This window comes from Aethalodelphis obliquidens, unplaced genomic scaffold (assembly GCF_003676395.1).
Source record: "Aethalodelphis obliquidens isolate GAN/ISIS:26980383/991018 unplaced genomic scaffold, ASM367639v1 scaffold17, whole genome shotgun sequence".
Classification (NCBI taxonomy): Eukaryota; Metazoa; Chordata; class Mammalia; order Artiodactyla; family Delphinidae; genus Aethalodelphis; species Aethalodelphis obliquidens.
Genome location: NW_020837961.1, coordinates 16953159 through 16967570, shown reverse-complemented (window position 1 = coordinate 16967570; position 14412 = coordinate 16953159). Strand labels below are relative to the sequence as shown.

At 48.9% G+C, this 14412-nt stretch overlaps 1 protein-coding gene across 1 annotated transcript; it reads left to right on the top strand.

The window, feature by feature from the left end:
- Positions 1 to 265: 265 nt before the first annotated feature.
- On the top strand, positions 266 to 14412 carry CUNH4orf54 (chromosome unknown C4orf54 homolog). Its single transcript, XM_027116979.1, has 2 exons — positions 266 to 5645; positions 12956 to 14412. Exon 1 carries the CDS (start codon positions 281 to 283, stop codon positions 5606 to 5608), a length of 5328 nt encoding a protein of 1775 aa, XP_026972780.1. The 5' UTR covers positions 266 to 280; the 3' UTR covers positions 5609 to 5645; positions 12956 to 14412.

The window sequence follows — 14412 nt, the reverse complement described above, 5'->3', positions numbered from 1 at the left end:
TAATCAGACTTGGGAGTGAAAGATGACAGTCAGTAAAGAACAATTTCTTACTTGCTAGACATCCCTGTAATAGATTACATAGGACATTTGGTTGATTTCAGTTAGAACCCACATGCCTCCTCCACCCCCAACACTCTCTCTTCATCTTAGAGCCTCTTCTCTCTACCCTCAAGTGTGGTTTCCATATGACTAGGGAATAGACACTAAAAATATTTCTGGAATGACGTGACCCACTCTTACCCCATCCAGGAAAGGAACAAGGCTTCACAAGAAACAGCACATGCTTTCCTTTCATTTCTGGGAGTCCCGGGGTCGGCCTACAGATGCTGCTCCTTCCGTGGCCGATGGCATTCAGACTCCTAGCTGCCGATGGTGCCAGGCAAACAACTGGACAGAACAGCTCAGCTACGGGAAGCTGGCCACGGTCTCGGCCGGAGCCGCAGCCCCCTGGCCACAGACCACCTCTGCCGCCCCATCCAGGAGCCTTCCTTCCTCCCTCAGCCTCGCCCGAGCCCCGCCACAGGGGCTGAAGAACCGGAAGCTGGTGGCAGCCGCGGCAGTGGTGCCTATAGCCTTGGGGCCAATCCAGGCACGTGGGACCCTGCTTCGGGCTACTCTGCAGCCCCTCCAGGGCCAGGGAGGGGCCCGGGACCGCCCCGGTGCTCCCCATTGTCTTCTCCTGTCACTGAAACCTAGGCGAGGGCTCAGAATGGAAGGCGCCCCTCCTGAGCTGAATCTGCAGGCCAGACCGAAGGAGGTCAGGGAGGGGGTGAGCGGAGCTCAAGATCGCCAGGAGCTCAAGCAGCAGCTGCGGCCACTTCTCAAGCCATCGGCCTCCTCGCAGCGAGAAGAGAAATATGTGGAGATGCGCACTTCAGCTGGAGTGCAGAGGGACAGTCCCCGGACCATGAGACTTACTCTGGAGCAGCGCCCGGGGGATCAGAGGGGCTCTAGCAGCCCCAAGGAGAAAGCCCAAGACGAAGCCGGCAGCCAAGAGTGTGAGGCTCCAGCCCCCCAGAAGAATCCTGCCTCCCTGGAAGCCTCCGGACCCCAGTTCTCCGGCACTGATGAGGGCAGCAGCCTCTCGTCTCCCTCCTCCGCCCTGGTGGACAAAGCAGAGGAAGGTGGCCTTTCCAAGACGGGTGATACCACCACATCCACGGGGGCTCTGGCCACCTCGTCCTCACTGTTAGACTTTGAGAGTGACAGTGGTGAGAACGCAGTGAGCTGCCAGCCCAAGGGAGGAGAAGAAGGGGAAAAACCAGGAGGAGGAGAGAGAACCGAGTGCAGAGACATGATTGCCAAGTCTCAGGGCAGCAGGGACCCCCCCCAGAATCAGGAGGCTCACTACATCACCACCCACGAGATCCAGCTGAGCGAGGTAGAGCAGGACACGGATTTCGACGTGGGCCTGGCCTCCCGCTGGGATTTCGAGGACAACAACGTGATCTACTCATTCGTGGACTATGCTTCCTTTGGTGGCAGCGACGAGACCCCAGAGGACGTCACCACGCCGAGCGAAGAGGACGATGACAACAGCTGCTACCTCAGCACCGCTCCCAGCACCGACGCCACCCGGACACCCAGCCCCACCGACAGTGACCCCGCCCGCCCCAGCGCGGGCAGCAGCGGTGGCGACACCAGCAGCACAGAAGTGGGCAGCGGCCCCTCGGACAGCAACCCCACTCCCCCAGCCACGGGGCCTGGCACTGCCACCCCGTGTGAGCCCTTGCTGCAGCCGCTGGAGGCAGCCTCAGCCGTCGCAAGCAGCTGCGGGAGTGCAGCAGGCCAGATCCTCCTATCAATCAAACCGACTTCCCGGGCTATAAATGAGCCTAGCAACGTGTGTGCAAAGCAAAACATTATTTACGCTGCCAAGCATGAAGGCGACATGAGCCTCCGCGTCTCTACAGCTGCTGAACACAATTCAAGTTCACTGAAGCAAGACCCGGCTGCAGCCGTGGCTCAGGACCATGCGAAGAAATTCATCGCCGTCCCTGCTCGCCTGCAAACGCGGTGCGGGGCCGTCCGGGCGAAGGAGCTGGTGGACTCCTCCAGCGGGGCCTCCAGTGCCGTGAGCGAGCTGGACGACGCCGACAAAGAGGTGCGTAACCTGACCTCCCGGGCCTTCCGGAGCCTCGCTTACCCCTACTTTGAGGCTCTGAACATCAGTTCCCGGGAGTCCTCGTCGCTCTCCGAAGTCGGCTTTGGGCGCTGGTCGGCCTTCCTGGACTTGAAATGCGCAGGCGTTGGAGCCAGGGTGGAACAGAGTCTCCTCAGGAGCAGCGCTGCCTCTATGGCTGCGGGTCTGAGGAAGGGCAGTGGGGCCAGGACGACCGCAGACCAGCTCTACATCCAGTCCAAGAAGTCCCAGACCAAGGCCTTGGAGTTCGTGGTCAGCAAAGTCGAGGGGGAGATCAAACACGTGGAGACACCTCTGTGTTTCCAGAAGCAGGTCCAGTCGGGCTCCCACGTGGTCACCCTTCTCGAGCCTCTGAATTTACGCAGTGAGAGCAAAGCCAGCTCCGCCGCGGGGCCCTGCAGGGCCACCAAAGGCCCCAGCAAGGGCCCCGGGTCAGTGTACACGGATGATGGCTCGGAGACCTCTGAGGGCAGCAGGCTTGCCTCCCGAGCTGACGGCCCCCAGAAGAAGTCCAAGTTTGCTTCCAGTCTGCTCAAAAACGTCATCTCCAAGAAGATGCAGCGGGAACATGAGTTCAAAATGGAGAGGGGAGAAGTCAGTGACACATCCCACCATAACCTCTCCAGCACCTCCAAGGAGACGGAGGGCCCTCCCCCCGGGGGTGAGAAGCAGCGGGAGAAGGGCCTGCAGAGGCAGAGTTCTCGCCACTCGGAGGCCGGCTCTGAGTACACGGTGGTCAGCGTGTCTGATGCAGGTGGGGAGGGGTCCGTAGCTGGGTCTAAATCCCCAGTTTTCAAAGCCAGTGCCCCTCGGGAGAGCCATGCAGGCTCCGGCCGTAATTTCGCCGATGGACCCCCGGTAGAAGTGTGTGAAATTAAAAAGAGTGCATCAGAGACTGTCAAGAGCATCTTCCTCCGTAGTCAGAACAGTGCATTCCGGTCATGGAAGGAGAAGGAAGCTGACAAGCGGGAAGAAAAGGCCCCCATCGGGAAGCTGAAACTCCCCAAAGGGGGCGACTGGAGGGCTGATCTCGGGGAGATCTCTGCCAGTAAGTCCACCATCATGTCTCGCCTCTTTGTCCCCAACATCCAGCAGACACCCAAGGACAAGCAGCCGGGCAAGCAGGCCACCAAGCACCCCGCTGCCCAGGCCACCTCCACAGCAGTGGTCAGGCCCAAGGCTCCCGAGATCAAGATCCGGCTGGGAAGCGTGCAGCAGCCGGGCTCGGACTTCAACATCGCCAAGTTGCTCACACCCAAACTGGCCAGTGGCGGCGCCTCGAACCTCTTCAAGACCACTGAGGACAACAGCAGGGCACAGCAGAAACTCTTCCGGGGGGACAACCTGGAAAAAGTGCCCCAGTTCCAGGTGAGAGATGTCAGGGACAAGTCCAAGGCCCAAGGCCCCCTCCACCAGGTAAGAGATGTCCGGAAACTCATCAAAGCGTCAGGGGACAGCAGTGACAAGGGCAGCGTTACCCCAGAGCAGGGGCTGACCGGACCCAAACCCAGGCCGCTGGCTCCTGCAGCTGGTGGCTCGGAATCCCTGTCCCCCATGGTGATTACATGCCAGGCTGTGGTGAACCAGAGGGAAGACGGCACAGACCGAGAGCCCAGGGAGAACGTGGGCATGGAGGGCAGCAGCAGGGCCTTGAATTCCTCCTCGCCGGAAGGGACAGTCTTGGTTCACAGGGCATCTGGCAGGCTGCCCGTGGCCACCATCGCTCCCAATAAGCCTGAGCAGGGCTCGTACCTGCCCGTGCTCAAGATCGTCTCCAAGGCTCAGAAGACCCCAGAGAAGGCCAAGGAGGAGGAGGTCAAGGAGGAAGGAAGAGGCCCCAAGACATCTCGCAATGCTCTGGAGAAGCTGACGGCGGCTGTGAGGTCCATGGAAGAGCTGTACAGCTTCAACAGGAACGAGTGGAAGCGGAAAAGCGACCCCTTGCCCCTGATGACCGACAGCCACGTCCTGTCGCTCATCGCCAGTGAGGAGAGAGAAGGGGCCGGGGGTGCTGAGCGGGACCCCGACAAGTTGGCCAAACGGGTGGGTGGGGCGGAAGAGCGGGGCGCCGGGCACAAAGGCGCAGGTGTGGTCCTGCGAGGGGGCCCCATAGAGCGTCTGCAGCGGAGGAACTCCAACCCGAGCACCGAGAGTGTGTCCGCCCGCGCGGCCGCCTTTGAGAACCTGGCCAGGGAGAGGCCCCGGTCCCTCTATATCCCCCCGGTGCACAAGGATGTGGACAGAACCCAGCCCCTGCCCCCGCTCCCCAGCCACCGGAACGTGCTCACAGTGAGCGCCAGCAGCACCCAGAAAACTGGGGGTGTCGCTGGCAAGTTCCCACAAGGCCCCGCTGCAGAGAGCCCTTCGGCGGCAAAGGGCATCAAATCGCAGGGACTCCGGTCTCTCAAGATCTCTCCGGCCACTCGGGCATCTCTCGAAGAGGTGACCAACAGGAAGAATGGCAGCCATCTGGAAAAGAGCCACAGCGACTGCGAGAATTACCTGACCATCCCCGTTAAAGGGAGCTCTGCAGCTGGGGAGCTTCCAGGCAGGCCTGGGGCGGGGAGGGAGGCCCCTCCCTCCACAGCCACCACTCTCTGCAGCTTGCCCCCGCTGAGTGCCCGCAGTCAGGTCCCCAGTAGCCCCAAAGGCTCTCAGGTCAGCGGAACCAGCCGGCCAGCTTGGCGCACCAAGCCTGACGACCCCCGGGGCACAGTAGCTGCCCCCGCAGAGCCACAGAGCCCCGAGCATCCCCCCACCACGATCTACCACCAGCAGCTGCTGCCCTTCACCCTCCAGGGGGCCCAGCCCCAGGTCCTCTGCTTCTCCCCACCAGGCATGCCTGCCCCGGCACCTGTGGGCCCAGCTCCGGTCCCCACAGACCCCTTCCAGCAGCCGCAGCCTCCGCAGACCCAGCGCAAGATGCTCCTGGATGTGACAACCGGCCAGTACTATCTGGTGGACACACCAGTACAGCCCATGACCCGGAGACTGTTTGACCCCGAGACGGGGCAGTATGTGGACGTGCCCATGACCTCCCAGCAGCAGGCTGTGGCTCCCATGTCCCTCCCCGGGCCTCCCCTGGCCCTGAGTCCGGGGGCCTACGGCCCCGCCTACATGATCTACCCCGGGTTTCTGCCCACGGTGCTGCCCGCCAATGCCCTGCAGCCCACACCAATTGCTCACACTCCAAGGGGCGCCGAGCTCTCCCCCGTGGCAGCAGAGCCCCCCAGCAAAGAGGCAGCTGCATCTTTCACCGAGGCCCCTTACTTCATGTCCTCCGGTCAGTCTCCCACCTCCTCCTCTGCCCCAGCGGCCACATCCCAGCTGGTGGGGGCCAAGGGCTTTGCCCAGCTGCATGGCAAGCCTGTCATCAGCATCACTTCGCAGCCCCTGGGGCCGCGGATCATCGCCCCCCCCTCCTTTGACGGCACCACCATGAGCTTCGTGGTGGAACACAGATGATGGGCGGCCACCAGAAAGCAGAAGGGCGCAGCTGCTGGTGAGTGGACATCACTTCGATAATCACGTTTAAGGGATTAACAGCAGTCCTATTTCTTTGTGTTTGAAGGGGCAGACTTACAGCAGCGGAGGCTGTCTCTAGAAATGGGCATTTCGGAAGAACAGAGCAAAAACTGCATCCGTATTATTAAGGAGCTAATTTTCTTGCCCACTCCTCAGTCCCACAGCTGGCCTTTCCCCTTTGACCTTTTCAAATTGCCTGAGTGTTTTTCCCACAGTGAGTGGGAGGGAGGTGAACCCTGGATCTCTCAGGTTAGCCTTGGGTGAAGACTGGCAGGGGGAAGCAATAAAAACCCGGTCTGGATTTTGTGGAGTGAGCGAGCTCCACTCTATTCTTAGCAACCCCAGTGACAGGCACGAAAATCCTTGGGGACACCGTTACTCTGGTTACTCCTCAGAGTAAAGAGAGTCAAAGACTGACATTTTCTTGTTAGGAGGTTTTCTAAAATCTACAGAAAGGCTTCTCTCCCTCCACCACATCTTCCTCTTGGAGTTTCTTATACAAAAAGGCTGTATTTTTAAGCTCTTGTTTTTGTTTTCAGACCATCAGAATACTTTTTCTTAGGTGAGTCCAGTCTTTAAGGTATTTTACATACACACACACACACACACACTCGGCTTGACCTCCAGGGGAGGAGGAGATTCTGGGCCTGCAGTGACTCCTGAAATGGAGCTGCTGTGTTTGATCCAGTTCGTTCAGACTGAATCCACTAGGCTCTGCTGCTGATTCCTACAAGGCACTCATTTTCCTATCTGCATTCTCTCCCTTCAGAAAAGAATCAACTCCCCCTTGCCCCCACTAAAGGAAATCAGATGAAGCAGACGTAGATCCTGACACCCAAGTTAATTCAGATTCACTGACAGGAATCCTGGCTGTAACTACAGTCCATGGAACTTGATAGGAAAGGTGAGCTCGGGTTTTCCGAACCAGGACACTTCAGGTCAAAAACATAAGACAGGGGCAACCTTCAGATACAGCACAAAGCTGCCAGCCCTGTGGGGAGAAATTTGCCCTCTCATTCTCCTGTCCTCTTCACATGAGGAAGGGTTGACATCATAAATGCTTCTAAGGAGGTTCACTCCTTGGTAAGATCATACTGAACCTTTATTTTTAGGAGAGGAGCCCTTTCTATGCTTGTATGAAAGAAATAAGCCATTCCTCTCTCTTCTGTGCTTAAAAGAAACAGGAACATTGTTTCTTTCTTCAAGGAAAGAGCCTTAAATTAGGAAGTAGGATCATTAGATCAGAGTCCCAGCGTCTTCTCACCGGCTGTGTGTTCTTAGACATGCAAACTCTCTAGCACACATGACACTCATGTGTCAGTAATCTCTACTCCTCAAAATGTATCTGAATGCCAGATGATACAATAGTGTATTGAAAAATATAAAACCTTTCCAAATTAAGGGATTGTTACTATGCATTACATTTCTTGGACTGCAAGAAATGTAATGCATAGTAACATTTCTTAGGCCACTGTTCAAAAATCCTTGGGTCTTTCTGTAAGAATTCAGGTGAAAGCACAAGCCTCATTTTACTTGCAATCTAGAAACAGATGATTTCCTTTCCAAGAATTTGCAACGGGCCCTATGTAATGACCACAAATACAGAGGGGAGGGAAGATTAAATATAAATAATGTACCTATTGTTCGGTGTAGAAAATAAAGAAATATGCATGTGGAAGAGGGGCAGATTTAGAGAATTCATTTTGTAGAAGGAAAAGAGTAGCCTCTAGATAAAAGCATTTTCATCTTCTGGACAGGTGGGATGTTTACCTACGGCTCTCTGGGAGCAGCTAATCCTGCGAGGCCTTTGTGTGGGCTGTGCAGGTGCAGAGCAAGGGGAAGGGAGGACAGGGCCCAGAGGAGGGAGGAACCGGGCACACGCTCGAATCGTGTCCCTGTAGCAGCTGCCTTTGGCCTTTCTCCTGTCTGATGAGCCTGGAGAGATTAGGCCTGGAGTTGTTTCCATCAGACACAAATACAAATCAGAGTTTTCTGTATGGGAGATTTGAACAGTGATTTCTTTGAAAGCTTTCCCTTCTTTAACCTTTATTTTAGTCCACAGTCCTAAAGATAGAAAGCAAAAGACTAGTCAGGAGCTAGTTATTAGCTTTTTGTGTACAGGCAAAAACCTAATTACCCAAATTCAGATAATAATTGAAATTATTATAAAAATCCTTCAAAACTCACCATCCTGAAAGTTCTATGCCACTTTCCAAAGAAAAGTCAGATACATAAAAAAGAAGTGTATAGTTCTTTTCCTTGTGTGAAAAAAATTTAAACACGGTTCAGATATATCAAAAATTACATTGTACACCCCCATCCATCAGTTGCTGTTCATACGGATGGTCAGTGTGAGAAGGCTTGGAAGCTGTTTTCAGTTTGAGATTTCCTTTGAAAACCAGACTTACTCCAGAGTTTTTCCTTGCGGTAGGGTAGGGTTTTATGTGCCCCTTTTAACTAGAAGTCACATAAATGGTTTGATCCAAGCACGGCATTTCACAGAGAAGAAAACTGGGGCTTAGAAAGAAATGGTTTTGCTGAGGTCCCCAGAGAGTGAGAGAGCCAGGATGGGCCTGGCTCCCAGCTCCTGGACCACACCATGCGCTGTTTGTTTGTTGGTAGGAGGCATGAAAAGCAAGAAGGAGGACAGAGAAGTGCAGTGGATCTGCTCTGCCTCTCCAGACATTTGTGAAATGAATATTTGAACAAAAAGCACTAATTCCATCATTCATTCAACAAACGTGAATTACATGTTTACACTCCGCCAGGCACAGTGTACTCTGCAGTGAGGCTATAAAGCCACACGTGACCTGGTACCGTCCCACAGTCCAGGAGCCAGCTGGAGGACACAGACCATACATGCAGAACTGCAAAACCAGTGTTCAAGTCCTGTCTTAACCTTTAAGATTCCTTCCAGCTCAAATAATAAGTATTTCATCATCTATTTTTAGCTGCACGTTGTAACAGGGAGCCTTTCTTTCTCCCCTGTGTAGATTTGAGCATAGCCAGCTGCTGCTACTCTCGGATTATTCTGTTATGAATTTTCCTCTAGTTTTGCTTTCATAGGTAGGGTCTTCCCTACTTCTCTTCCTCCTGTGGTGAAAATTGCAGTGCTCCTCAAACTTTGCCAGGTCACAACCCATCTCAGAAGATAAGTAGGAATATTACGTATTTTGTTTGTATTTAGTAATGACATCACACATTGTGATAAATGGACCAGGCTGTTCCCAGCCGGTGGTGCAGTGGCCGGAAAGTCACAACAGGAACCCACTGATAACACACCAGTGTGCTGAGCACAACAGTTCAAAACTTCACAACTCTCTCCGTTTTTGTTAGGCCTTTTCTGTTTTAGGCCTTTGTTATTTGTTCATTTTAGTTTTGAAAGTTCCTTCTCCACAGGACCTTTGATGCCTTTTCTGATGAGAGTTTTTTGTTTTCTGTCATTCGAGACATGTAGCTGTATTTTTCCTTCCCTAACATATTCACTTTCATGCTTTCTCCTGCCCAGCCACTTAGATACCATATTTTTGTTTTAAAATTTGAGACTTGATACTAAATACCGTTTACAAGGGCATAAAGATAAATGTGTAAGAATAACAACAGAAAACTTTAATTTGCACCATGCCTGCTACCCAGTGGGTATTACAATTATTTTGTTTCCTTTGAATGTCTATTCTTTTTTCTGTAAAACGTTACCCATTTGTTTCTTCATTTCTGAGTGTGCTTTATGTTGTTCCTGCATCGTTGGTCTTTCTTTTCTTCTCACCCCCTCAGAGTCATTTCTACCCCCTGAGTTAAGTGACCCTTCTTAAGTCACAGTGTCCCTCTGGGGCAGAGTTGGGACTCAAAACCTAAATCATCCCAGACCAGAGTCTATTTTCCATTTGCTTCTTTCTTCCTGCTTCCCAGTCCCCTTCTCTTTTTCTCCCCAGGGCCACTCTTCTTTCTGGTCCTCCATCTTGGGGTCGGGCCCACAGTTTACTTCCCTTCTTTTCTTCCCTTGCCTTTTATTTGAGAATTTACTTTCTGTGCTTTGCTATTTTTTTTTTAATTCCTTATTGTGGTTTCTCCTTTCCCATTCACTTGAAGTTGATTTAGTTTAAAGCCCCACTTTGCTTTTTTCCTTCTCCTCCCTTTTCTGTTTGGAGTCTGTTGTCACCACAGACTGGACAGCTTCAAGGGCAGGCTTGAAGCTGCGGCTCCTTCACCTGCGTTCTCTGCAGCCTTGTGCACGAGGCCAGGTGATGGACGAGGCTGCTGGCTGCAGGCTGCAAGCTCGACATTTCATTTCCAGCTCATCCCATGATTACGTTCTTGAGTCAATTCATTTATATCTATATTTTTCCTAATTTGATTGTGGCTTCCTCTCCTGATTATTATATATAGCTGCTGTTTTATTTTATTATCTTCCTCGTGTCTTTTTTTTTGCCATTTCTTTTCTCCCTTTCTCTTTTCTTGGATGGTAGCTTTCCCCATTCTTATTATTTTGTGCCTTTCTCTACAATTTTATTGCCTTATATTTTCTTCTCAACTCTCTACAAAATTAATAAAAAAATAAAAAGTAATGTGTATTAATCATTTATTATCTACTAAGATTTAACATGGTGCTACTTGATTCTTTAAACGAGTGGGTACTATTCTTATCCCTATTTAACAAATGAAAAAATAACTTGTCCCAGATTAAGAGATCAGCTGAAATCCAGGCCCTTCAAGCTTGGGGGCCCATGCTCTTATTGATGACCCCTAGTTTGTCCACTTTCTCCCTCTCTGCCCTCCCCGTCTCAGTTCCTTGTTGTGAATTGTCCTTCTTCCCTTATTTGGGAAAAAAGAGGGAGGGAATAAGGTAAGAATTTGACCCTGAACCTGGCGATGTCTAGCGTATACTAAGCCTCCGTATGTGTTTTTCTTTTGATTAAAGTTTAGCTCTCCTATGTCCCAAAGAGAAACAGTTCCAGTACTTCTAGGGGCTGTGGCTCCCAGTGTGTGTGTGGTCCGTAATAATTTTGTGTGTATGTGCGGATGGGCGAGTGTGGTCTGTCACCTGAGCGTGGGATCCCACTGGATACTGATGGGCTCATGACTTTCAGTCTAAGAGAAACAGTGTGGCTTTGACTAAAACCCAGGTATCTGCACCATGAAGTCAGGCAGCCCTGGCGCAAAATCTTCCTCCTCTGGACAAGTGACTTGCCCTCTCTGGACCTCAGTTTCCTCAACTGTAAAATGGGGATACCTCTCAGGAACGTCGTGAAGATTGAATGGTAAAATCACTGCAAAGGATGTGGCACAAAGTCCATGGCATGTAGTAAGAGTTCTATCTCCCTTGGAGACTAGAAGCTCGTCAATGCCTCAGAAGCCCCTCATCTCTCAGGGCCCTCCACCAAGGCAGAAAGTCAGCCTTTATTCCTGTAGACTCTCAGGACAGCACCAGGGACCCGTACCCAGGATTGCTTGATATTTCCCCAAACCAGAGGTCATGCCCACAGCTCTGCAGTCCCCTTTGGGCTGCCTGATCCCCTGGGTCAGGCCAGTTGGCTGTGGTCGGGGTCCTCTAGTATGCCCCACGGCTTTCCAGCATGTTACACAACTCTGGGCATAGTTGGCCAGCTGCATGTGGTGATTTTCCTCTCAGTCTGGGCACAGACCTCTGTGGAGCAAAGGAAAATCTGACCCAACATCCCTGCTGAACTCTGTCATGTGTTCCGGTCCTAAAATCATGGGAAGTCATCCAGGCCAAACTGCCCGGTGACACAGTGCAGTCACTCCTCTCCCTTTACTGACTTCTTCGTGACCCTCTGCTAGGTTGAACCGGCAATTTTTATTATTTCATCCTTAATAGGAATTGGAGCATTTTCTTACTTTCAAAGTTTCAAACAAAATTCCTCGAAAGTTAATGTAAGCGGAAGCAGTATCCTGCCAAAGAATGAAAAGGCCGTGTCTGGACTGTGGATCCCCGAAAATGACCCCAGCAGCTGGTAGAAACAGATTTCTCCTCCATTCCTCAGACTGCTCTCCCCATCCTGTACTGTTTTCTCTCTCTCCCTCTCTCTCTCTCTCTCTCTCTCACTGTTTGTCTCTCTCTCTCTCTGTCCCCCTTCTGCTCAGAGAGTCCTTGCAAACCTTGCTTCGCGATGGAATTCAGCTCGAGTTGTCACTAGATCCTTGCATCCACATTAAAACTTTTCTTCTTAGTCTATTTTCTTCTCCTCCCCCTTGTAATTATATATTTTTTTCCTGTTGCTACTCCGTGTGTCCTAAGGTAAAAAAAACTTTTAAACTTCTTTAGCAAATGAGAAGTTTCCAAACCCACAACTGTCCCTTTCCTCTTGAAAGTCATTTCTCGGTATAAAACACAAAAGAGTAAAATCAACAAACTTGAAATACATACACATGAGCTATTCTCTAAACCCATAATTATTCTTATAGACTTCTTTTTCCTTAAGTATATACTTAACACAGGTCAGTTTCTAGAGGGCAGGATTAAAATATCCTTTGCCACAGTACTCTGCATATAATTGATTAGATAGCTGTTATTTGATACTTCTTAGAAGTTACTTTTCACATGATAGTCTTCTAATCCCTAACAAATACTACCTGTAGGCCACTCTGTTTCTGTCTTCATAATATTACGTTCAAATATCAACTCCCAAAGGTTAATTTAAAAATGTTTTTTAGGCAAAGTTCTAATAGATATATAGAGAGAAAGAGATTAACAGAAAGAAAGGGCTAATTTTCAGTAAGCTTTTGAACATGTCAATGCTTGTCTTAGAATGGATTTAACTAAGTTATAGGCTCTAACCAGTATATCTCATTTTAAACAAAATGCGCAATATGAAGTTCCACATAATTTAAGTAGTGACCATTCACTTTAGAGTATAGAGTTTATTCATTTAACTAGATTAATAACTCATGGTAAATTTCAAATGTTTCAATTTAGTTTAAATATCATTTTTGTATATTTTAGGAACATATCGGTTATACTATTTTATCTCTGTTATGGATGGTTTCAGTAAAACTAAATATTTAACTTTAAAATAATTTTTGAATGGTTGACTGTATTTAATTCAAGTTTCAAAGAGAGGGTTCCACGAGGCAATTTCTTAAAGTCAGTAGGATGTGTCTAGTAGGTTCAGAAACACACTCAACCAAACACATTTTAAAATGTGAACTTCATCATTATTCACACTGAAATTAGCCAAATAGTTAAATAAAATGTATTTTGTCATTTTTCTTCCTTCTTTAAGAGCGAGATTTACTAACAATCTTTTCCTTGATTATGTTTGTTTATAGGAGTAAGACAGAAAGATGGACGAATCTTCTTGAATCGGAAGGCTGCAGTGTAACAGCACTGAGAAGTTATCTGGAAACCTTCCTCTACATATGTTATTCTTAGTTTTTGCTTCTATAAACCAAGTGTGTAAGTTCCTATATTTTTCTGAGTAACCCTGTTAAGACAGCTTGTGTTCTTTTAGTTTTACAAAGCTGATTGAATGGTTGCATTTTTCCTGTATAAAACTATCTCTTTTTATACTTTAATACAGAATATAAGCTTTCCCTTCATCTTTCTCTCCTGCATTTGTGACTAGGCAAACAATCTCTTACATGTTCTCATAGTTCAGTCAAAACATACAACAGAGTAGGATTGGTTCTGTTGTAAACCGAATGAGCAAATCAGTAATTTGCATCACAAATCTCCCTGCAGAATCTTGGAATATATCAGGGCTGGCTGGCAGAGATGTAGCACTTGTTTGGATTTAAATATGATGGGTCTGCATTTTGGATCATGCCTAGTCATTCTCTTGGTTATGTTTTACATGTTCTTTTATTGGGTTTAGCATGATTTCAAATGTGATTGTGAAAAGGTGGTTTTAACTTTTGTGCCTTGTTTTAACTTTCCCATTGGTACAATGCTATGACACTATTTGTTGCCGTAAAATAGAATGGCTTGAAAGACTAGAGAGCCAGTGGCTGCATTTAAAGTTAAGTTCTTAGTTTCAGAAAGGTATAAAATATCTACTTCCCTCAGAATCCAACCTCTGCTATGAGTGTATAGGATTATTTTTCTTCTTCAATGATCCCTCCTTAGTTGCACACTCCTGTCTCTCACAGATTATTTGGAGTCTGAAGAGTGACCTGTTTGGGGCAGTGGAGTAGAAAGTAAACACTGATTTGGTGGCTCCGATTATCTCCAGCCCTAGCCATACCCATAGCAGTGACCTAGGTTTATATCATTTGCTCTTTATGGTTTTTAGAGATGTCGAGAATCTAAATCACAGAATCTTTCCTTGACATTCAGTACTGCCTCAGTTGTCGCCCAGTTCTGAAGGTTATTTTAATGAGTGTTCATGGTGAGTTTTGAAGAGTTGATTGAACAGATAAATATTTAGCTCATCATAATAACGAGTCAATATATATTCAACAAATGTTACGTTGGAATATTTCTTTACTTTTTAAAACAATAACTTGAAGGTTCTCCCAGACTTTTTTTTTTTAAAGGAATCTCCTCTTATTTACTTATTTGTTCAAAGATAAAGCATTCTGGTAATTTTTTTAAAGCCTTATTTTGATTTTAATGATCATCAGTATTGGTTTCTGCTTAAAACAGCTTCTAGAAACCACAGAATTTTATACTACTCATAACTGAAGGTGTGAGTAGAAAAACTAAGAGACTGATTTTGTATGATTTGTGTAATCTCATTACTTTGTATTTATGCTTTCCATCTCAGTTGGACTCTTTAAAAAAAAAA

Excerpts from the sequence above, each read along its gene's own strand:
- CUNH4orf54 (XM_027116979.1), top strand. The coding sequence starts at position 281 with ATGCTTTCCTTTCATTTCTGGGAGTCCCGGGGTCGGCCTACAGATGCT.